Below are 23398 nucleotides of genomic sequence, written 5' to 3'. Positions count from 1 at the left end.
GCCCCTCGTCTGGTGGCCGCTGCCGTGGTCGCCTGCCGGTGACCTGGGGTCGCCTCCGGTGACCGCCGGGCCGCTCCTGGCGTCCGTCGGCCGCCCTGCGGCGCTCTCCGCCCGGTCACGCTGGACCGGTGACCGGGCTCGGCGGCCGCCACCCGTGGCCGCCGTCTGCCGCTGGTGCCGCTGGTGCCGGCCCGTCGGCTGGTGCCGTCTGGTGCCGGCCCCGTCACTGCTGGTGTCTGGCGCACTGTCAAGTGGCTGGTGGCTGCCCTCTCGTTGGTGGCCGCCGTCAAGTGGCCGGTGATCGCTCTGCTGATGGCCGGTGGGCCGCCCTCCCGGCTGCCTTCAAGCGGCCGGTGCCCGTGGCCGGTGGCCACCCTCCCGGTGGCCGCTGTCAAGTGGCTGGTGGCCGCGCTTCTGATGGCCGGTGGCCGCCCTCCCGCGGCTGCCTTCAAGCGGGCCGAAGCCGGTGGCCGCCCTCTCGGTGGTCGCCATCAATGGCCGCTGCCTGTGGCCGGTGGCCGCCCTCCCCGGCGGCTGCCTTCAAGCGGCCGAAGCCGGTGACCGCCCTCTCGGTGGCACCTCCGTGACCGCCGCCCGGCTCGTGACCGCGGCTGTCCGTGCGCCGACGCTGCGCCCCGCCGCCCGGCGCCGACCGTTCTCGCCCGAGACTGTGGTCGTCGGGCTGTCGGTGCGCCGGGCCGCATCCCGTGCCGGCGCCCGCCGCTGCGGGCTGGAGACTGTTCCGGCCCGTCGGCCGGCGCTCGTTGGTGCCCGCGGCACCCGCGCTCGGCGCTGGCTGGCGCCGTCTGGTGACCGCGTCGCGAACTAGTGCGCGTGGTGTCCTGACCGCCGCGTCGGTCTGGGCTCGTCGGTGCCGCGCTGGTGCCCCGTCGCTCGCTGCCGTCTCAGTGATGGACAGCACAGGACGTCACCGCTCGGTGATGTGCGCGCGCGGTGCGTGACGGGGGTGGGGAGTGTTGGGGTGGGAGTGATGGGACGGGGTGGGACGGAGTGTTGTGGCGGACAGTGGCCACTCCTGGCCGTGACCGCCCGTAGACGGTACGCCCCCCCCTAGCCGCCGTAGACGGTCCGCCGGGCCGCCCGGCCGGCCGGCACTCGCCTGTGCCTACTCTGGCTCGCTGGCGCCCGTACGCAGCTTGTGATTGGTGCGTGACTTCTCACCTCGCCCGCCCTGAGCCTATGATCGGCGTCAGGCCTCCTGGTGACCGTGAGCGTAGTCACTGATGTACGGGTGACGTGAGAGCTGTGTGAGATGGCAGCTCTAGACAGTTTTAGTGTCTACAACAGTGACAGCCACTGCTGTGCCGCGGGGCGAGGAGTGTTGGATGGATAGGGCGATGGGTGGGACGGGATTGTCGTGTGTATACAATGATGTAAATGTGCTGCTATGTGCTCACTATTATGGCTGTCACCAGCCCGACGCGGCGTGACCGTGGACCCCTAAGGTCCCCGGTTGGACCCCTCAGGTCCCAGTCGGACCTTCCGGTCCCCATTAGGACCCTCCGGTCCCCAGTTGGACCCACCCGTCCACCCGCTGTACCGACCGTCTCACTGGACAGGGGTGGTACCGTTGACGGGTCGGGACGACTCAGTGTGTGAATCAGTGTATGTGGGGATGTTGGATGGGTGGGAAGGACGGGTGGGGGTGGGGATACTGTGTATGTTTTTAACCATGTGTCATGCTCAATGCCATGTATTGCACACTGGATTCCAAATACTGCCCATGCTAACGAAGCCTGTCGGCCCATAATCTGTTAGTGGCTGTAGGCTGTTGGCTTAGGAGCGCGACATGCATGTTAAGCGATGTGTCTGATCGGCCATCCCGGTGCCTTTCGTGGCCATACTGAAGTTGGCCTGCACTGACCGACCCCCTCGGTCCTCCGGCGCCTAACGCCTTTGTCCGCTGCGCTAGGAGCGCCCTTTGTATGTATTGTGTACTGTATAGTTGGTTTCGTTCGGTCGCCTACCCTGTACCCTCCGTGACCTGCCGATGCTGGCTGGCCCCATGTATTTTATATTCGTGGCCCAATAGTGCCCACTACGTTGTCCGTGGCCCACGCTGCCACCGACCTGCCATTCTGTAAATATGTGTACCTACGGTGACCTCACTGATGACCTGTTGGTCCCCAGGCGCCTCCCGCCTCTTTATCATTCGCTGATGTGTGCGCTGATGTGCTACCCGTCTCGGTCGGCCCGCACTCCGAGCTCGTCTGGCACCCCTCTACCCTCCCTGCTCCGAGGCTGTGGTGTGGGGTCGGCGCCCCGGTGGGTCTCGGCCGGTGGGGTCGGGGGACCCCTGTACCCCCCCTCGCTTGGTGCCGTATAGTAGAGTGGTGCCACGGGTTGCCATGGTGATGGCGTTGTGCAGCTCACCACACGATGGTGAGGCACGGCTGAGACTGCTTAGCTGGTAGAGCTATGCTGGTGAGCGCTGACCTGGTGATGGTCTGAGTCGCTACAGCGACGGGCACGGTGGGCCCTGGTGGCCGCCCCCGACCGACGATCGTCCTGACTGGTGCCGGTGTGCACAGCAGTGCCCTGCTTTGGTGATGGAGGCTGGTGCCTATATGTAGACTACACGCTAATCCTCCCGACCCGCCCTCCCCCCCCCCTGGCCCGCCCCGCCCCCGCCCGGGTCCCTCCCCCGCTGCCGCCTCCCTCCCCTCCCCCGCCTCCTCGCCAACCTGCCCGGGGTGTGTGGCCGACCGCCATGGTGACCCTGCGGGGTCTATTGCTATCACCTTGTAATCCTATGTGCATGGACTGTACACGGACGTGGCATGACTGTTGCCACCGTATCAAATTGTCTGTACCTTCACCAAATGCCTGTTATCACCATGTACTTTCTGAATAAAAAAATCTGTTCTTATCAGCTTAATATCTGATACGTCCCTACATGGGGACCAGAATATTAACTGATTTTTGGACTTTGGCGGGGTTTTTGGAGCTTGCTCCAGCCCTGCCGCGGGTTGGCCTGGCATTGCACTACCCAGGATCGGCCCACTTTTGTTATCATGCGTTTTGATATGTGGTGAAAATAAAAGGATAAAGATACTTTTAAGATATATGACAATAAAAATTGACAAAACATGAAAATACGCCTCTTTTTGATCATGGTCATAGACAAACGCTCATACTAAATGGAATAAAAATGCGGGTATCGGCAAATTGTACCTGTGACCCCTCAATGTCCCTGAGGTCATCTCAGGTCATGAAGAAAAATGACCCAATCAATATCATTATGATTATAGACGTTTTTTTTTTCTCGAATTCCACTACTACGTGCCGCCCCCGACCCGAGCCACGATAACCGCTACAATAGGCGAATTAATTCACGCATTTATTTTGTTCCCAGACCAATCGACATCTTTCAAGTACACGGTGCATCGGCGTCCTAAAATGTGACTGGAAAGGCCGCTCTATCTGGTGAAACTCAGTAAAGACGGTGCATCATCATCTAACTGAGGTACCTGTAAAGCTGACATCTTTATCACTATTCATTCGGTATCAGTGATGGACAGTGGGGGGCGTGTGGGAAGTTGTGGGTGACGACAGCTTTGCCTTACGTAAAGCATCATATGCTTTTAAAACTTTTCTCTTTTTATTAGTTTTGCTATAGCGTGAGGCGTGCAATCGTATATCGAAATGAAAAAAGTAACTGGAAAAATAGCAGTATCTATCGACATTCCTTACATCTGTGCTTTGGTAAGGTCCTGACAAATGCTTTATTTATTCATATTAGCCGTTTTCACGACGGCCATCTGGTACACATTTGATGCACAGGTGGTACAGATAAAGTGCAGAATTGGTCAAATCAGGTTCAGTGTGTCCTCTTAGCAGCTATCAGCTAGCACTTATATGCACTAATTTCTTATATGCCTGATTTGTCATATTTTCAGAGAGCATCATCGATTAAAACACTAATAAATTCATAAAATGAAGCTATTTGCTGTAAAAGAAAGTACGTGCAGATTTGATCACATCAGGTGCATTCGCCGGATAGACCGTCGTGAAAACGGCCATTAACTACTATCAAGATACATTTTTGTCGATACGTGCCTTATTCGTTACGTACATGATTAATCAGTACTTTTGCTGACGTACATGTGCAATACGTACTTTTGCGATGCATGCTTTTGTCTGCATGCAGCTAGGGGGGGGGGGGGGGTAGAGCTAGGGGGGGGGGGTAGAGCGCTGCCATACGTCGTGGTGTTCGACTGTGCTGCCATCTGATGTCGCACCACTGATAACTGTCGGCGCGGCGCCGCCGTCTCCATTTGCGTGTGTACAAACGCACGGTCGAGAGCCACTAATTCGAAATTATTTCGAGTTTGGCGATCTTTTGTGCTTACAGATACTTACCATGGTGAGGATAAACTGAAACTGCGTATACTTTGAATGTAACATAATGGACCACTCTTATCACTCGCCGTGGCCACTAGCGCTCACGCTATAGCTCTGCATCGTTACTAGTACTAATAGTTATCCCTTAACTGCATAAGTATCTAAAAGTGTTGTGCTTAAGTATCGCTTCTCGGCCTTTTGGCTAAGATCAAAGTGTAGTATCTGTTCTTATCAGCTTAATATCTGATACGTCCCCTACATGGGGACCAGAATATTAAACTGATTTTTGGACTTTGGCGGGGTTTTTGGAGCTTGCTCCAGCCCTGCCGCGGGTTGGCCTGGCATTGCACTACAGCCAGGATCGGCCCACTTTTGTTATCATGCGTTGTGATATGTGGTGAAAATAAAAGGATAAAGATACTTTTAAGATATATGACAATAAAAATTGACAAAACATGAAAATACGCCTCTTTTTGATCATGGTCATAGACAAACGCTCATACTAAATGGAATAAAAATGCGGGTATCGGCAAATTGTACCTGTGACCCCTCAATGTCCCTGAGGTCATCTCAGGTCATGAAGAAAAATGACCCAATCAATATCATTATGATTATAGACGTTTTTTTTTCTCGAATTCCACTACTACGTGCCGCCCCCGACCCGAGCCACGATAACCGCTACAATAGGCGAATTAATTCACGCATTTATTTTGTTCCCAGACAATCGACATCTTTCAAGTACACGGTGCATCGGCGTCCTAAAATGTGACTGGAAAGGCCGCTCTATCTGGTGAAACTCAGTAAAGACGGTGCATCATCATCTAACTGAGGTACCTGTAAAGCTGACATCTTTATCACTATTCATTCGGTATCAGTGATGGACAGTGGGGGGCGTGTGGGAAGTTGTGGGTGACGACAGCTTTGCCTTACGTAAAGCATCATATGCTTTTAAAACTTTTCTCTTTTTATTAGTTTTGCTATAGCGTGAGGCGTGCAATCGTATATCGAAATGAAAAAAGTAACTGGAAAAATAGCAGTATCTATCGACATTCCTTACATCTGTGCTTTGGTAAGGTCCTGACAAATGCTTTATTTATTCATATTAGCCGTTTTCACGACGGCCATCTGGTACACATTTGATGCACAGGTGGTACAGATAAAGTGCAGAATTGGTCAAATCAGGTTCAGTGTGTCCTCTTAGCAGCTATCAGCTAGCACTTATATGCACTAATTTCTTATATGCCTGATTTGTCATATTTTCAGAGAGCATCATCGATTAAAACACTAATAAATTCATAAAATGAAGCTATTTGCTGTAAAAGAAAGTACGTGCAGATTTGATCACATCAGGTGCATTCGCCGGATAGACCGTCGTGAAAACGGCCATTAACTACTATCAAGATACATTTTTGTCGATACGTGCCTTATTCGTTACGTACATGATTAATCAGTACTTTTGCTGACGTACATGTGCAATACGTACTTTTGCGATGCATGCTTTTGTCTGCATGCAGCTAGGGGGGGGGGTAGAGCTAGGGGGGGGGGGGGGGGGGGTAGAGCGCTGCCATACGTCGTGGTGTTCGACTGTGCTGCCATCTGATGTCGCACCACTGATAACTGTCGGCGCGGCGCCGCCGTCTCCATTTGCGTGTGTACAAACGCACGGTCGAGAGCCACTAATTCGAAATTATTTCGAGTTTGGCGATCTTTTGTGCTTACAGATACTTACCATGGTGAGGATAAACTGAAACTGCGTATACTTTGAATGTAACATAATGGACCACTCTTATCACTCGCCGTGGCCACTAGCGCTCACGCTATAGCTCTGCATCGTTACTAGTACTAATAGTTATCCCTTAACTGCATAAGTATCTAAAAGTGTTGTGCTTAAGTATCGCTTCTCGGCCTTTTGGCTAAGATCAAAGTGTAGTATCTGTTCTTATCAGCTTAATATCTGATACGTCCCCTACATGGGGACCAGAATATTAAACTGATTTTTGGACTTTGGCGGGGTTTTTGGAGCTTGCTCCAGCCCTGCCGCGGGTTGGCCTGGCATTGCACTACAGCCAGGATCGGCCCACTTTTGTTATCATGCGTTGTGATATGTGGTGAAAATAAAAGGATAAAGATACTTTTAAGATATATGACAATAAAAATTGACAAAACATGAAAATACGCCTCTTTTTGATCATGGTCATAGACAAACGCTCATACTAAATGGAATAAAAATGCGGGTATCGGCAAATTGTACCTGTGACCCCTCAATGTCCCTGAGGTCATCTCAGGTCATGAAGAAAAATGACCCAATCAATATCATTATGATTATAGACGTTTTTTTTTCTCGAATTCCACTACTACGTGCCGCCCCCGACCCGAGCCACGATAACCGCTACAATAGGCGAATTAATTCACGCATTTATTTTGTTCCCAGACAATCGACATCTTTCAAGTACACGGTGCATCGGCGTCCTAAAATGTGACTGGAAAGGCCGCTCTATCTGGTGAAACTCAGTAAAGACGGTGCATCATCATCTAACTGAGGTACCTGTAAAGCTGACATCTTTATCACTATTCATTCGGTATCAGTGATGGACAGTGGGGGGCGTGTGGGAAGTTGTGGGTGACGACAGCTTTGCCTTACGTAAAGCATCATATGCTTTTAAAACTTTTCTCTTTTTATTAGTTTTGCTATAGCGTGAGGCGTGCAATCGTATATCGAAATGAAAAAAGTAACTGGAAAAATAGCAGTATCTATCGACATTCCTTACATCTGTGCTTTGGTAAGGTCCTGACAAATGCTTTATTTATTCATATTAGCCGTTTTCACGACGGCCATCTGGTACACATTTGATGCACAGGTGGTACAGATAAAGTGCAGAATTGGTCAAATCAGGTTCAGTGTGTCCTCTTAGCAGCTATCAGCTAGCACTTATATGCACTAATTTCTTATATGCCTGATTTGTCATATTTTCAGAGAGCATCATCGATTAAAACACTGTAATAAATTCATAAAATGAAGCTATTTGCTGTAAAAGAAAGTACGTGCAGATTTGATCACATCAGGTGCATTCGCCGGATAGACCGTCGTGAAAACGGCCATTAACTACTATCAAGATACATTTTTGTCGATACGTGCCTTATTCGTTACGTACATGATTAATCAGTACTTTTGCTGACGTACATGTGCAATACGTACTTTTGCGATGCATGCTTTTGTCTGCATGCAGCTAGGGGGGGGGGGGTAGAGCTAGGGGGGGGGGGGGTAGAGCGCTGCCATACGTCGTGGTGTTCGACTGTGCTGCCATCTGATGTCGCACCACTGATAACTGTCGGCGCGGCGCCGCCGTCTCCATTTGCGTGTGTACAAACGCACGGTCGAGAGCCACTAATTCGAAATTATTTCGAGTTTGGCGATCTTTTGTGCTTACAGATACTTACCATGGTGAGGATAAACTGAAACTGCGTATACTTTGAATGTAACATAATGGACCACTCTTATCACTCGCCGTGGCCACTAGCGCTCACGCTATAGCTCTGCATCGTTACTAGTACTAATAGTTATCCCTTAACTGCATAAGTATCTAAAAGTGTTGTGCTTAAGTATCGCTTCTCGGCCTTTTGGCTAAGATCAAAGTGTAGTATCTGTGGGTTGTTTAACCTATTTTAACTCGCGCGAGGCGCTTTTTGACTTTGATCTTGGCCAAGGGTCGGGAATTGTATTCCCTTGTATCCCCTGTGACCTTGAGCAGTGCCGTGTTGCTGTGCCCGTCCACATGGTGTCGCCACCGTCGCCGCCTGCCGAGGAGGGGGCGCCGCTGCTGCTCTACACCAGGTGAGACCGCGCGGCGACTGCCTCCCCCCCCCCGCCCCCTAGCTTCCGGGCAACGGCCTTCAGCCGTTGACCCGTTTTCAAAGGTTTCGCGCCAAAACCCAGACCGTTGGGATTTGGCGCCAAACCTTTGAATTTGAACTCCCTTCCCGCCCTTTCTCACCTGACGCCGGCCTGTCGATGAACGTTTCTTGTTTTTGCTAAATCTGCTTTTGATCTCATTTGCTTCAATTCTACCCCTTTTCGGCCTGTTTTACGTCTAAATTACCCGTATTCCGTGCCCGTACCCATACCGTTTCTCTGCTCCGGCCTCGCCGCGTGGTTTCCCGGTGCCCGAGCCGGCGCCCCCGACTCGCAGGCTTGTGTTTGCTGTGTTGTGGTGTGAGTTGGTGTAGTGTATTGTATTGCCTCGCTGTGCTATTGTGTCTCATACCATGTCTGCGCCACCGTCCCGTGCTCCCACCGTGTCCCCTCCCCGGGCGGCGGACACCCAGCCCCGGATTGATGGTGACCGGCTTGTGCTGCCCTTTCCCCTCCCCGGGCTGCTCCTGTGCCCGGTGGAGGGATGTGGGTTTAGGTATGCCAATTGTGTCCCTTCCACCATGAGGCACAGCCTCAAACGTCACATCAAGCGCTGCCACGTTGACCTTTCCGTGGCCCAGTGGGTGTGCGGCGGCTGTGGTGCCCGGCTGCCGTACCACTTCTCCCGACACGGCTGCTTTGCGCAGCCGGCCGCTGCGGGCCCGGTGGCCATGCCCCACCGCTGCTGGTGCGGCCGGAGCTTCACGACCCGGCGCGGCCTCACCAACCATGCCCGCCTGTGCCGCCGCTCCCCCGTCCACGTGGACACGCCGTCCCTCCCGCTGACCGCTGGGACTGACCGACCGGTGGCAGGTGACGACGACCTCTCCCTGCCCCCGCTCACCCCTCCCGAGGCCCCCGTCCGCGGCTCGGCCTCTGACCCCGGCCCCGGCTCGCCTCGTTCGAACATGTCGAGCCCGCAGGCCGACCGGCGCGGCTCCGGTGGCCGGCCGGCCGCCGATGACGTCACCGACGGTGATGGAGGCTCCCCCGCGCCGTCTGACGTCTCTGACAGTGACGTCACCGTGGTGTCCCACTCGCCGTCTGTTGACCATGGCCCCGTGACGCCCCGGCCCGGCCCCGTGACGCCCCGGCCCGGCCCTGTGACGCCCCGGCCCTTCCCCGTGAGGGTCACTGTGACTGTGCCCCCCGGGTCTGTGTCGCAGTCGCCAGTCCCGTCACCGGGAGTGATGTCGGACGTGTCCGATGTGACGTCAGTCATGCCTAGTGTGTCCTCCACTGATGGGTCGGCCACCCCGACCTCTGACTCGTCTGGGTCGTCGACCCCGCTCGGCACCCCGTGTGCCCCGACGCCCCGCGCCCGCCGGTCCCTGGCGTCCCTGAGGACCAGCCCGGCCCGGCCCGACCCTCCCGGTGACCCCGTGTCGCCCCCCGCCGACCGGGACCGTCCCAGCCCCCTCCAGCGGCTCGCCCGGCGATTCATGGCGGCGATCGGCCGTGGCGGCCGGCGGCCGGCGGCCCCGGCCCGGCGGGACCCCGCCCCGCCCCGTCCAGACTCACCCCTCCTGCCCCCGTTCCCGCCCTCCCTGGAGGCCTGTCGGCGGTCGGAGAGTGGCAGTGAGCTGGACATCACCCTGGAGACCCCTCCGCGGGCCCCCTCCCCCTCTGACTGGACCCTGCTGGAGGACCTGGCCGTCTCCTCCGACTCCGAGGCGGCCGTGACGGAGGACAGCCTGCCGCTGTCGCTGCGGCTGGCCGGCACCGACTCCCCTCCCCTCCCGGTGGCCGCTGACGCTCCGTCCCCCGACAGAGCCCCGACGCCGCCGCTGGATCCGGCTCCGTCCTCCCCACTCTCCCCAGCTGACTGCCCGCCGCCCGACAGAGCCGAGACGCCGCCGCCGGACGCTGCTCCGCGCTCTGTCCCTGCTCCGGCCTCTGCCTCGTCAGCTGACGGCTCGCCGCCGACCGCCGCCGGCCGGCCTCCCCCCGCCCCCTCCCCGCCGACTGACTCGGGTAGCGGTGGGGGTGATGAGCGGAGGGGAAGGAGGCGCCGCCGGCGCCGCCGTGACCGGCGTGGACCGGTCCCGAGTGACCCGGCCCGTGACATGCCCGGCCACCCGGCCCCTGACAGTGACCCGACCCCGAGCGGCGCCAGCGATGATGAGGACGGTCCGCTCCCGACCATGGTCTTTTACAGGTCCGACGCCGTGCTGGCCCCGTCCAGTGTCCCTCCCCGCCGTGTGCGGACCCCTCCCGGCTTCCCTTCCCGGGGAGGACGGCCCCCGCCCGGGTTCCCGGCCCTGGGTGACCGCAGCGCCGCGCCGGCCACTACCGAGTCCCGCCGTGACCGCCCTGGCCCTGAGCCAGCCCGCGACGGTCGTGCCCTCACTGATGACGTGTCCCGCGACACTCCCGGTCCCCGTGCTGTGCATGCCCCGCCCTGCACAGGTGCCCGTGACGACGTTCCGCGCCGTGTCCCTGACGCGCCCGCTGCCGCTGTACGCACCTACAGTGAGGTAGTGCGGACCCCCGTCACCCACACCGTGCCGCCCGTGACCCGCCCTGTGCCACCCGTGACCCGTGTCACTCGTGTCCGTGACGGCGACCGTGATAACCGCCCTAACCGTGGTGGCGGTGGCCGTGCTCGCCGCGGTGCTGGTGGCCCGTCCCGTGACCGACCCGGCCCTTCCCGTGACCGACCCGACCCCGGCCCGTCCCGTGGTGCGCCCGGCCCGTCCCGTGGCCGTGCTGGTGGCCGTGCCGGTGGTGTGTCGGACCCGCCCCGTGACCCCGCCGGCCCCCGCCCCACCCGTGGCCGCGGTCCGCCCGGTGACCCCGCTCACCGTGACCGTCCCAGCGTCGCCCGTGACCCTGCCGTGACCCGGCCCGGCCGTGGCCGCTCCGGCGGTGAGCCTGCCGGCGCCGGCCGTGGTGCTCGTGGCAGAGGTGGCTGTGGTGGTCGCCCGCCCGCTGACCCGCCCCGCGCCGTGCCCCGTGTCCCGCCTGACCCGCCCCGCGGCTCGCCCAGTGCTGCTGCTCGTGTGACGCCCGGTGACCTGCCGCGCGCCCCGCCCGGTGACCCCGCCGGCGCTGTAGCTGGTGGGCCGCCCCGTGACCCGCCCCGTGACCCTCCCACTGACCTGCCCGCTGACCCGCCCACTGACCGTGACCCCGCCCCTGACCGACCTGCCAGCGGTGCCCTTGGTGGCGGCCGCGGTCGTGGTCGTGGCCGTGGTGCCTCTCGCGGTCGTGGCCGAGGTGGTGCCTCCCGTGGCCGGGGTGGTGCTGCTGGTGCCCCCGCTGGTGACCCCGCTGGTGACCCTGACGGTGGTGCCGGTGGCGGTGGCCGTGGTGGTGGTCGTGGCCGTGGCCGCGGCGGCCCTGGCCGTGGTCGGGGCCGTGGTGCCGGCCGTGGTGGTGGTGCTGGAGGTGCTGGTGACCCCGCCGGCGCCCCTGACCCCGCCGGCGCCCCTGACCCCGCCGGCGCCCCTGACCCCACCCAGCAGGGCCCGGAGCCGACCGAGCTGCAGCAGGAGTTTCTCCCGGTACTGACCGCCCTGCAGGAGACCCGCGCCCCGTGGGAGGAGGTGGAGCGGCAGCTCACCCGGCTGTGCGCCGAGGCGGCCCGGCGTAACGCCGACTACCACGAGCGGCGCCGGCGCCCCGCCCCCTGGCGCCCCCCTAACGAGCGGCCGCCCGCTGACCGTCCCCCCGCCGCCCCTCCCGCCGGCGAGCCCCGTCCCCCTCCAGCGGAGCAGGAGCCGGAGCCGGCCGAGGACCACCGGCGGCCCTGGCAGCCGCCGGCCTACGCGGCAGAGGAGGCCAGTCGGCTGCAAAAGTTGTACCGCGCCAACAGGGACAAGGCGGTGCGGCAGGTGCTGCGGGAGGAGACGCCCCCGTGCCCCGTGCCCGGCGAGCAGCTGGCGGCCCACTTTGCCCCTCCTCCCTGCCCCCCTGTGGAGTGGGACCGGCGGCCGCAGGAGGTCCCTGACCTGACCCCCGCCGCCCCCTCCCCGGCTCTGACCGCCCCGTTCCGAGCCGACGAGGTGTGGGGCCGTCTCCGGCGGGCGGCCAACACCGCCCCCGGCCCTGACGGGCTGCGCTACGCCGCCTGGCGCGCGCTTGACCCCGGTGCGCTGCTCCTGACCCGGGCTTTCGAGCTGTGCCGGCTGGCGCGTCGCGTCCCGCCCACCTGGCTGGAGTCGGAGACGGTGCTGCTGCACAAGGGAGGTGACCCGACCCGGCCCGACAGCTGGCGGCCGATCGCCCTCGGCGCCACTGTCGCCAAGCTGTACGCCGGTGTGTGGGCCGACCGTCTGTCCGGGTGGGTGGAGGCCGCTGACCTCCTCTCCACAGGCCAGAAGGGTTTCCGGCCATTCGACGGCGTGCTGGAGCACAACTTTGTGCTCCAGAGCGCCATCAACAGCGCCCGGGAGGACGGGACGGAGGCCCACGTGGCCTTTATCGACCTGGCCAACGCGTTTGGCTCGGTCCCCCACAGCCTCCTTTGGCAGGTGCTGCAGCGGGTCGGTGTGCCGGAGGAGGTCGTGGCGGTGGTACAGGGCCTGTACGAGGGCAGCGCCACCCGGTACCGGGCCGGGGACGGCCTGACTGCGCCGGTGGCGTGCCAGCGCGGCGTGCGGCAGGGGTGCCCCCTCAGCGGTATCCTCTTTTCCCTCGCCCTGGAGCCGCTGCTGCGGGCCCTCGCCGCCGCGCAGGTGCGCTGCCTGGCCTACGCTGACGACCTGGCTCTGATTTTCAGCCGACGCAGCGAGGTGCAGGACGGCCTGGCGCTGCTGGAGCGCGTGTGCGCCTGGGCGGGGCTGACCCCCAATCCGGGGAAGTCGGCCCTGCTCTCCGTCGGCGCCCCCTCCCCGCCCGCCACCCTGTGCGGTGCCCCTCTGCCCCTCATTGACAGGGACGGGGCCTACAGGTACCTCGGCCGACCCGTCGGGCACACCCGCCTGACCCAGCCGCCCCTGCAGGTGGTGGCGGAGGCGCGCCGTGACGCCGCCCGCCTCCTGGGGTCGCCCCTGGCCCCGTGGCAGAAGCTGGACGCCGTGAGGGCGTTCATCGCCCCACGGCTGACCCACTGCCTGCGGCTGGGGGTGATCCCCAAGGGCGCCCTGGCGGCGTTTGACAGGTCCTTGCGGTGGCGTGTCAAAGGAGTTCTGAACTTGCCTGTCAACGCCACCAACAGGTACCTCTACAGCCCGACTAAGGCCGGTGGGGTCGGACTGACCCACTTTTCCCAGGAGGCGGACATCCTGCTGGCGGCGGCCACCCAGCGCCTCCTCCATTCCCAGGACCCGGCGGTGGCCGAGCTGGCGGCCGCCGAGCTGGCCGGTGCCGCCCGGCGCCGCGTCCGCCGTGACCCCACCCCGGCCGACCTGGCGGAATACCTAAACGGCGCTCCCATGCGGGACGACGGCGGCGGCGTGTCGTGCCGCTCGACCCGCACCCGTGTGGCCACCACCGCCCTCGCCCGCCGCGCTGCCGTCCGCTGGCGCGCCGCTGACCCCCCTGTCCTGCAGGTGGGGGAGGCGGACGTGGAGCCGCGGCGCGAGTCGCGCGCGCTCCGTGAGGCGGTCCGCCAGACCGAGCTCGCCGAGCTGACCCGCATGCCCCAGCAGGGCAAGGTGCTGGCCTGTGTGGCGGACCAGCCGGTGAGCTCCCATTATATGTATAATGGGAGCTTCACCCGGTTCGCTGACTGGCGATTCGTCCACAGGGCCCGGCTGGGACTCGTCCCACTCAACGCGTACTCCCGCCGAGCAGGAGCTGACCGTCGGTGCCGGCGCTGCGGGTACGTGCAGGAGACCCTCCCGCACGTCACTAACCATTGTCTGCAGGCACACGCGGGGGCGTACCAGCTGCGGCACGACGCCATCCTGGCCCGGCTGGAGCGCGCCACGCCTGTGTTTGCAGGAGATGACGTGCGGGTGAACCGTCGCGTCCCCGGCATTGACTCCGCCCTCCGCCCCGACCTGGTCGTGACCCGGGGCGACCACGTGTCACTGGTGGACGTCACCGTGGCGTTCGAAAACCGCCCCGAGGCCCTCCGCGCCGCCGCCGCTGACAAGGAGCGCAAGTACGCGCCCCTCGTACAGGAGCTGCGGCGGCGGGGCAAGACGGCCTCGGTCCACGCCCTCGTGCTGGGGTCCCTGGGGACGTGGGTGCGGGGGAACGAGAGGACGCTGCGTCAGCTGCGCGTGTCCCGCGTGTACGCCCGTCTAATGCGTAAACTCATGGTGAGTGATACGCTGCGGTGGTCACGCGACATTTATATTGAACACATTACCGGGACACGCCAGTACTGAGCGCGCTGCCCCGTCCGGTCGACCCCAGGGCTGATATGAGTGTAGTTTGTGGTGTTTTTGTTCATTGTTATGTCTATCTGTGTCTCATGTTTGTGGCCGTCAGTGTGTTTTGTGGTCACGTGTTATTGTTAAGTGTTTGTTACTGTGTCAATTGTGTGTTTGTATTTGTACGTGTATGTGTGCCCTGGGTGTCTGCCTAACAGCAGCAGTCAGTGCTGTGTAGGCAGCCGCCTCACGGTGGCTGTGCCACTCGTTGACCTGCCTGCGTGGCCCGGCCTAATCTGAGCTGACCCGCTGACTTGACCGTCCGAGACCGAGTAGCCTGCTCTGTCGTGGCCATTTGGTGACTGCCAACCTGGCCGTCGCCATCCGACTTGACCCCATCTGACCGGCCGCTCACACAGTAGCCGCTAACCTGGCCGCCCCCGCTGCCCGCGGCCCGCTGACCGGGGTGTCCGCGGCCCTCTGACCGGTGTGTCCGTGGCCCTCTGACCGAGGTGTCCGCTCCCTGGTGTCCGCCGCCCGGTGTCCGCCCCCCCCCCCTGACCCGTGTCACTGTGTGTGGTGGTGGGTGCCGGTGTGTGCCGGTGACCCCGGGCCGTGACCGGTGGCCGTGACGGCCCTGCCGGCGCGGCTGTAGCTGCCCGTCTGGCGGCCGGCCGCCTGCCGGTGGCTGGAGCCGCCTCACCTGGTGGCCGTGGCTGCCCCCGGTGGCTGGGCCGCCTCACCCGGTGGCTGTAGCTGCCCGTCTGGCGGCCGGCCGCCCCCCGGTGGCTGGAGCCGCCTCACCTGGTGGCTGTGGCTGCCCCCGGTGGCCGTGGCTGCCCCCGGTGGCTGTGGCCGCCCGCCGGTGGCTGTGGCTGCCCCGTGGTGGCTGTGGCTGCCCCCGGTGGCTGTGGCTGCCCCCGGTGGCCGTAGCCGCCCCTCGTCTGGTGGCCGCTGCCGTGGTCGCCTGCCGGTGACCTGGGGTCGCCTCCGGTGACCGCCGGGCCGCTCCTGGCGTCCGTCGGCCGCCCTGCGGCGCTCTCCGCCCGGTCACGCTGGACCGGTGACCGGGGCTCGGCGGCCGCTGCCCGTGGCCGCCGTCTGCCGCTGGTGCCGCTGGTGCCGGCCCGTCGGCGGGTGCCGCTGGTGTTGGCCCTGTCGGCTGCTGGTGTCTGGCGCACCGTCAAGTGGCTGGTGGCTGCCCTCTCGGTGGCCGCCGTCAAGTGGCCGGTGGCCGCTCTGCTGATGGCCGGTGGCCGCCCTCCCGGCGGCTGCCTTCAAGTGGCCGGTGGCCGCCCTGCGGATGGCCGGTAGCCGCCCTCCCGGCGGCTGCCTTCAAGTGGCCGGTGGCCGGTTGCCGCCCTCTCGGTGGTCGCCATCAAGTGGCCGCTGCCTGTGGCCGGTGGCCGCCTTCAAGTGGCCGAAGCCGGTGGCCGCCCTCTCGGTGGTCGCCATCAAGTGGCCGCTGCCTGTGGCCGGTGGCCGCCCTCCCGGCGGCCGCCTTCAAGTGGCCGAAGCCGGTGGCCGTCCTCTCGGTGGCCACCTCCGTGACCGCCGCCCGGCTCGTGACCGCGGCTGTCCGTGCGCCGCGCTGCGCCCCGCCGCCCGGCGCCGACCGTTCTCCCCGAGACTGTCGGTCGGTCGGGGCTGTCGGTGCGCCGGGCCACACCCCGTGCCGGCGCCCGCCGCTGCGGGCTGGAGACTGTTCCGGCCCGTCGGCCGGCGCTTGTCGGTGCCGCGGCACCCGTCGCTCGGCGCTGGCTGGCGCTGCCTGGTGACCACGTCGCGAACTAGTGCGGGTGGTGCCCTAACCGCCGCGTCGGTCTGGGCTCGTCGGCGCCCGCTGGTGCCCCGTCGGCTCGCTGCCGTCTCAGTGACGGACAGTAGTGACGTCACCGCTCGGTGATGTGCGCGCCGCAGTGACGTGGGGCGGGGAGTGTTGGGGTGGGAGTGATGGGACGGGGTGGGACGGGAGTGCTGTGGCGGACAGTGGCCACTCACTGGCCGTGACCGCCCGTGAACGGTGACTCACCGTGAGGGAGTCTGTCAGTGCTGGTTGGTGGCCGCAGTGACCGGCCTGGTTCGCCGACGCCCGTGTGTGGTCCGACCGCGTGTGGTGATGTCGGCCGGTCCCGCTGGTGACTCAGCTGGGCCGCTGTGAGATAGCCGGTCCCCCAGCGACCTCCGACTGTGCTGGCGATGACCCGTCGTCAGCCCCGCGTGCCTTAGGGCAGTGCCGTCGGTGACGGTACTCGTGGTGACCGTTGGTGACAGTGGTGTCGTTCACCAGACTGGTGACCCCTACCCCGTGCCGGCGGTCAGCTCGCCCGCCCCACACGGTGGTGGGACCGTCCGCCGCTCAGTGGTGTCGCTGGTGTCGCCACACCGAGTGTTTTTTATCGTGTAGTGTATGTATCGTGTATGTATCGTGTAGTGTATATGTGTACTGTTTATTTAAGTTGTGTATGTGCCGACTGGCCACGCTTCTCTTATGGTGGCCACTCGGAGCGTCAGTGGCTCAAGGCGATGATAACTGCTCGTCTCCCAGTGACGCTGTAGGTGTCACCACATCGATTGGTTGCACTGTGTAGTGTACCGAGTATTGTGTAGTGTACGCACTGTGTATGTGTGTAGTTAGGATGTGTATTGTGTAATTGTGTAGGTGTTTAGTCAGGCCGGCCCGCTCCGCTGGTGACTACCCGGAGCGCTGGTGCCTCAGTCCTCACTGTGGTGACCCGCACCAGTGGTGACCGCCGGTGGCTGGTGCCGCCGGCTGGTTCTGGTCCCGCGGCTCACCGGCGTCTCTCGGTGCCCGACCGTGGTCAGTCTGGACTGTTTGGATATGTTGAGGTTTAGGTCATGTTAAGACGGGGCCATGTGACCTGTCGGCACCTCTGACCGGCCCCAGTGGCACAATTTAGCTATTAATATATGTAGACCCAAGTGCGACTCATGGTCACGGCCGTCCGCTCCACGGACAACCACTGCTTTGAGTATATAGCAGTGATTCTTGATTGGCCTGAATGGCACTAGTGTGCAGTTTTACTGTGTGTAGTGTTAGGTAGGCGTAGATATGTGTGACATGCGTTTAGATGTAACGATAGACGCAGCTGTAGCGTCTGCTGTCGCTACCGATACACTCGGCTCCACGTGACCACTGTTGGTGAATTGTATGTCACGGTCCGTGCTAGCTGCCGCCACTGATCTGCCCTGGAGCTACGCTGGCTGAGCTGTTTGGGTAGGTGGACGTCCCAGTTCAGGACGGACCAAGTAGAGTGTTGAACATGTCATTGTGTGTGTGTATAGGACACCGATTGTGTCAATTACATGTGTTGTCACCGGTGCCCAACTCTTGATGAGGCACAGTTAGGGGTAGTCCTCTGTTGTTTGTGGCTCTTTTCGATAAGGCCTGCTGCCCTGTGCAGCCCCGATACCGTCCGTGGCCCTGTGTGCCACCGACAAAACATTGTGTGACCTCACACCGCTGGAACCGACTGGTCTGATGGCGATTTTCGCCTCTGATTGATTTGCTGGTGTTGCGCTGATGTGCTGTGTGTCTCGGTCGGCCCGCACTCCGGGCTCGTCTGGCCCCCCTCTACCCCCCCCCCTTCCCCGGCACCCTCTGTCCCCTGTGGCCCCGGGGTCGTGGCCGGCCGCTGTCGGTCGACCCTCCCCGGTGCCGCACGGGGTCACGGTGCCCTCCCTGCTCCGAGGCGGTGGTGTGGGGTCGGCGCCCTCCGGTGGGTCTCGGCCGGTGTGGGTCGGGAGAGGGACCCCTGACCCTCCCCCTCCCCTGCTCTGGGTGCGGTGGCACGCGGCTTGTGGTGCTGGAGTGTGGTCTGGGCGGCTTGGTTGGCGGTGGCCTCCAGCGCCCTCCCACGTCCCCGCTTGGTGCGCTGGTGAGCGCTACGCTTTTGGTGCTGGTGATGGTGACCAATGCGTTGGAGCAGTCGGCTGGCCGGGGTGGCAGCGCTGCGGGGTGGCCCGGACCGCTGGTCGGGCCAGGTCAGGTCGGCCTACAGTAGTCCCGGGGCACACGCGCGGCCCGGGAGCTGCCGAGTAGCAGCTGTGATGGTCCTAGTTATCGAGCTTACCCGACCCCCCCCCCCTCCCTGGCCCGCCCCGCACCAAATGCCTGTTATCACCATGTACTTTTCTGAATAAAAAATCTGTTCTTATCAGCTTAATATCTGATACGTCCCCTACATGGGGACCAGAATATTAAACTGATTTTTGGACTTTGGCGGGGTTTTTGGAGCTTGCTCCAGCCCTGCCGCGGGTTGGCCTGGCATTGCACTACAGCCAGGATCGGCCCACTTTTGTTATCATGCGTTGTGATATGTGGTGAAAATAAAAGGATAAAGATACTTTTAAGATATATGACAATAAAAATTGACAAAACATGAAAATACGCCTCTTTTTGATCATGGTCATAGACAAACGCTCATACTAAATGGAATAAAAATGCGGGTATCGGCAAATTGTACCTGTGACCCCTCAATGTCCCTGAGGTCATCTCAGGTCATGAAGAAAAATGACCCAATCAATATCATTATGATTATAGACGTTTTTTTTTCTCGAATTCCACTACTACGTGCCGCCCCCGACCCGAGCCACGATAACCGCTACAATAGGCGAATTAATTCACGCATTTATTTTGTTCCCAGACAATCGACATCTTTCAAGTACACGGTGCATCGGCGTCCTAAAATGTGACTGGAAAGGCCGCTCTATCTGGTGAAACTCAGTAAAGACGGTGCATCATCATCTAACTGAGGTACCTGTAAAGCTGACATCTTTATCACTATTCATTCGGTATCAGTGATGGACAGTGGGGGGCGTGTGGGAAGTTGTGGGTGACGACAGCTTTGCCTTACGTAAAGCATCATATGCTTTTAAAACTTTTCTCTTTTTATTAGTTTTGCTATAGCGTGAGGCGTGCAATCGTATATCGAAATGAAAAAAGTAACTGGAAAAATAGCAGTATCTATCGACATTCCTTACATCTGTGCTTTGGTAAGGTCCTGACAAATGCTTTATTTATTCATATTAGCCGTTTTCACGACGGCCATCTGGTACACATTTGATGCACAGGTGGTACAGATAAAGTGCAGAATTGGTCAAATCAGGTTCAGTGTGTCCTCTTAGCAGCTATCAGCTAGCACTTATATGCACTAATTTCTTATATGCCTGATTTGTCATATTTTCAGAGAGCATCATCGATTAAAACACTGTAATAAATTCATAAAATGAAGCTATTTGCTGTAAAAGAAAGTACGTGCAGATTTGATCACATCAGGTGCATTCGCCGGATAGACCGTCGTGAAAACGGCCATTAACTACTATCAAGATACATTTTTGTCGATACGTGCCTTATTCGTTACGTACATGATTAATCAGTACTTTTGCTGACGTACATGTGCAATACGTACTTTTGCGATGCATGCTTTTGTCTGCATGCAGCTAGGGGGGGGGGGGTAGAGCTAGGGGGGGGGGGGGGGTAGAGCGCTGCCATACGTCGTGGTGTTCGACTGTGCTGCCATCTGATGTCGCACCACTGATAACTGTCGGCGCGGCGCCGCCGTCTCCATTTGCGTGTGTACAAACGCACGGTCGAGAGCCACTAATTCGAAATTATTTCGAGTTTGGCGATCTTTTGTGCTTACAGATACTTACCATGGTGAGGATAAACTGAAACTGCGTATACTTTGAATGTAACATAATGGACCACTCTTATCACTCGCCGTGGCCACTAGCGCTCACGCTATAGCTCTGCATCGTTACTAGTACTAATAGTTATCCCTTAACTGCATAAGTATCTAAAAGTGTTGTGCTTAAGTATCGCTTCTCGGCCTTTTGGCTAAGATCAAAGTGTAGTATCTGTTCTTATCAGCTTAATATCTGATACGTCCCCTACATGGGGACCAGAATATTAAACTGATTTTTGGACTTTGGCGGGGTTTTTGGAGCTTGCTCCAGCCCTGCCGCGGGTTGGCCTGGCATTGCACTACAGCCAGGATCGGCCCACTTTTGTTATCATGCGTTGTGATATGTGGTGAAAATAAAAGGATAAAGATACTTTTAAGATATATGACAATAAAAATTGACAAAACATGAAAATACGCCTCTTTTTGATCATGGTCATAGACAAACGCTCATACTAAATGGAATAAAAATGCGGGTATCGGCAAATTGTACCTGTGACCCCTCAATGTCCCTGAGGTCATCTCAGGTCATGAAGAAAAATGACCCAATCAATATCATTATGATTATAGACGTTTTTTTTTCTCGAATTCCACTACTACGTGCCGCCCCCGACCCGAGCCACGATAACCGCTACAATAGGCGAATTAATTCACGCATTTATTTTGTTCCCAGACAATCGACATCTTTCAAGTACACGGTGCATCGGCGTCCTAAAATGTGACTGGAAAGGCCGCTCTATCTGGTGAAACTCAGTAAAGACGGTGCATCATCATCTAACTGAGGTACCTGTAAAGCTGACATCTTTATCACTATTCATTCGGTATCAGTGATGGACAGTGGGGGGCGTGTGGGAAGTTGTGGGTGACGACAGCTTTGCCTTACGTAAAGCATCATATGCTTTTAAAACTTTTCTCTTTTTATTAGTTTTGCTATAGCGTGAGGCGTGCAATCGTATATCGAAATGAAAAAAGTAACTGGAAAAATAGCAGTATCTATCGACATTCCTTACATCTGTGCTTTGGTAAGGTCCTGACAAATGCTTTATTTATTCATATTAGCCGTTTTCACGACGGCCATCTGGTACACATTTGATGCACAGGTGGTACAGATAAAGTGCAGAATTGGTCAAATCAGGTTCAGTGTGTCCTCTTAGCAGCTATCAGCTAGCACTTATATGCACTAATTTCTTATATGCCTGATTTGTCATATTTTCAGAGAGCATCATCGATTAAAACACTGTAATAAATTCATAAAATGAAGCTATTTGCTGTAAAAGAAAGTACGTGCAGATTTGATCACATCAGGTGCATTCGCCGGATAGACCGTCGTGAAAACGGCCATTAACTACTATCAAGATACATTTTTGTCGATACGTGCCTTATTCGTTACGTACATGATTAATCAGTACTTTTGCTGACGTACATGTGCAATACGTACTTTTGCGATGCATGCTTTTGTCTGCATGCAGCTAGGGGGGGGGGGTAGAGCTAGGGGGGGGGGGGTAGAGCGCTGCCATACGTCGTGGTGTTCGACTGTGCTGCCATCTGATGTCGCACCACTGATAACTGTCGGCGCGGCGCCGCCGTCTCCATTTGCGTGTGTACAAACGCACGGTCGAGAGCCACTAATTCGAAATTATTTCGAGTTTGGCGATCTTTTGTGCTTACAGATACTTACCATGGTGAGGATAAACTGAAACTGCGTATACTTTGAATGTAACATAATGGACCACTCTTATCACTCGCCGTGGCCACTAGCGCTCACGCTATAGCTCTGCATCGTTACTAGTACTAATAGTTATCCCTTAACTGCATAAGTATCTAAAAGTGTTGTGCTTAAGTATCGCTTCTCGGCCTTTTGGCTAAGATCAAAGTGTAGTATCTGTTCTTATCAGCTTAATATCTGATACGTCCCCTACATGGGGACCAGAATATTAAACTGATTTTTGGACTTTGGCGGGGTTTTTGGAGCTTGCTCCAGCCCTGCCGCGGGTTGGCCTGGCATTGCACTACAGCCAGGATCGGCCCACTTTTGTTATCATGCGTTGTGATATGTGGTGAAAATAAAAGGATAAAGATACTTTTAAGATATATGACAATAAAAATTGACAAAACATGAAAATACGCCTCTTTTTGATCATGGTCATAGACAAACGCTCATACTAAATGGAATAAAAATGCGGGTATCGGCAAATTGTACCTGTGACCCCTCAATGTCCCTGAGGTCATCTCAGGTCATGAAGAAAAATGACCCAATCAATATCATTATGATTATAGACGTTTTTTTTTCTCGAATTCCACTACTACGTGCCGCCCCCGACCCGAGCCACGATAACCGCTACAATAGGCGAATTAATTCACGCATTTATTTTGTTCCCAGACAATCGACATCTTTCAAGTACACGGTGCATCGGCGTCCTAAAATGTGACTGGAAAGGCCGCTCTATCTGGTGAAACTCAGTAAAGACGGTGCATCATCATCTAACTGAGGTACCTGTAAAGCTGACATCTTTATCACTATTCATTCGGTATCAGTGATGGACAGTGGGGGGCGTGTGGGAAGTTGTGGGTGACGACAGCTTTGCCTTACGTAAAGCATCATATGCTTTTAAAACTTTTCTCTTTTTATTAGTTTTGCTATAGCGTGAGGCGTGCAATCGTATATCGAAATGAAAAAAGTAACTGGAAAAATAGCAGTATCTATCGACATTCCTTACATCTGTGCTTTGGTAAGGTCCTGACAAATGCTTTATTTATTCATATTAGCCGTTTTCACGACGGCCATCTGGTACACATTTGATGCACAGGTGGTACAGATAAAGTGCAGAATTGGTCAAATCAGGTTCAGTGTGTCCTCTTAGCAGCTATCAGCTAGCACTTATATGCACTAATTTCTTATATGCCTGATTTGTCATATTTTCAGAGAGCATCATCGATTAAAACACTGTAATAAATTCATAAAATGAAGCTATTTGCTGTAAAAGAAAGTACGTGCAGATTTGATCACATCAGGTGCATTCGCCGGATAGACCGTCGTGAAAACGGCCATTAACTACTATCAAGATACATTTTTGTCGATACGTGCCTTATTCGTTACGTACATGATTAATCAGTACTTTTGCTGACGTACATGTGCAATACGTACTTTTGCG

At 58.1% G+C, this 23398-nt stretch overlaps 1 protein-coding gene, 5 non-coding genes and 2 pseudogenes across 6 annotated transcripts; all 8 read left to right on the top strand.

The window, feature by feature from the left end:
• The first annotated feature begins 2830 nt into the window (after positions 1 to 2830).
• LOC122376572 lies at positions 2831 to 3030 on the top strand. The gene has a single exon (XR_006255665.1). It is a non-coding gene; the product is annotated as a U2 spliceosomal RNA (small nuclear RNA).
• Positions 3031 to 4547: 1517 nt separating this feature from the next.
• On the top strand, positions 4548 to 4740 carry LOC122376567. The gene has a single exon (XR_006255663.1). It is a non-coding gene; the product is annotated as a U2 spliceosomal RNA (small nuclear RNA).
• Positions 4741 to 6258: 1518 nt separating this feature from the next.
• On the top strand, positions 6259 to 6451 carry LOC122376566. The gene has a single exon (XR_006255662.1). It is a non-coding gene; the product is annotated as a U2 spliceosomal RNA (small nuclear RNA).
• Positions 6452 to 7967: 1516 nt separating this feature from the next.
• On the top strand, positions 7968 to 8108 carry LOC122376574 (annotated as a pseudogene).
• Positions 8109 to 8796: 688 nt separating this feature from the next.
• On the top strand, positions 8797 to 15855 carry LOC122376562. Its single transcript, XM_043356464.1, has 8 exons — positions 8797 to 9217; positions 9791 to 10178; positions 11265 to 11335; positions 11430 to 11578; positions 11740 to 13551; positions 13771 to 13902; positions 14089 to 14487; positions 15730 to 15855. Exons 1-8 carry the CDS (start codon positions 8797 to 8799, stop codon positions 15853 to 15855), a joined length of 3498 nt encoding a protein of 1165 aa, XP_043212399.1.
• A 2834-nt stretch (positions 15856 to 18689) lies between these two features.
• LOC122376571 lies at positions 18690 to 18863 on the top strand (annotated as a pseudogene).
• A 1518-nt stretch (positions 18864 to 20381) lies between these two features.
• LOC122376565 lies at positions 20382 to 20574 on the top strand. The gene has a single exon (XR_006255661.1). It is a non-coding gene; the product is annotated as a U2 spliceosomal RNA (small nuclear RNA).
• A 1514-nt stretch (positions 20575 to 22088) lies between these two features.
• On the top strand, positions 22089 to 22281 carry LOC122376579. Its single transcript, XR_006255669.1, has one exon. It is a non-coding gene; the product is annotated as a U2 spliceosomal RNA (small nuclear RNA).
• The last annotated feature ends 1117 nt before the right edge of the window (positions 22282 to 23398 follow it).

Source organism: Amphibalanus amphitrite, unplaced genomic scaffold (genome assembly GCF_019059575.1).
Source record: "Amphibalanus amphitrite isolate SeventyFive unplaced genomic scaffold, NRLGWU_Aamphi_draft 002200F_arrow, whole genome shotgun sequence".
Lineage (NCBI taxonomy): Eukaryota > Metazoa > Arthropoda > Thecostraca > Balanomorpha > Balanidae > Amphibalanus > Amphibalanus amphitrite.
Note: the sequence above shows the minus strand (reverse complement) of the source record. Positions and strands in the feature narration are given on the sequence as shown.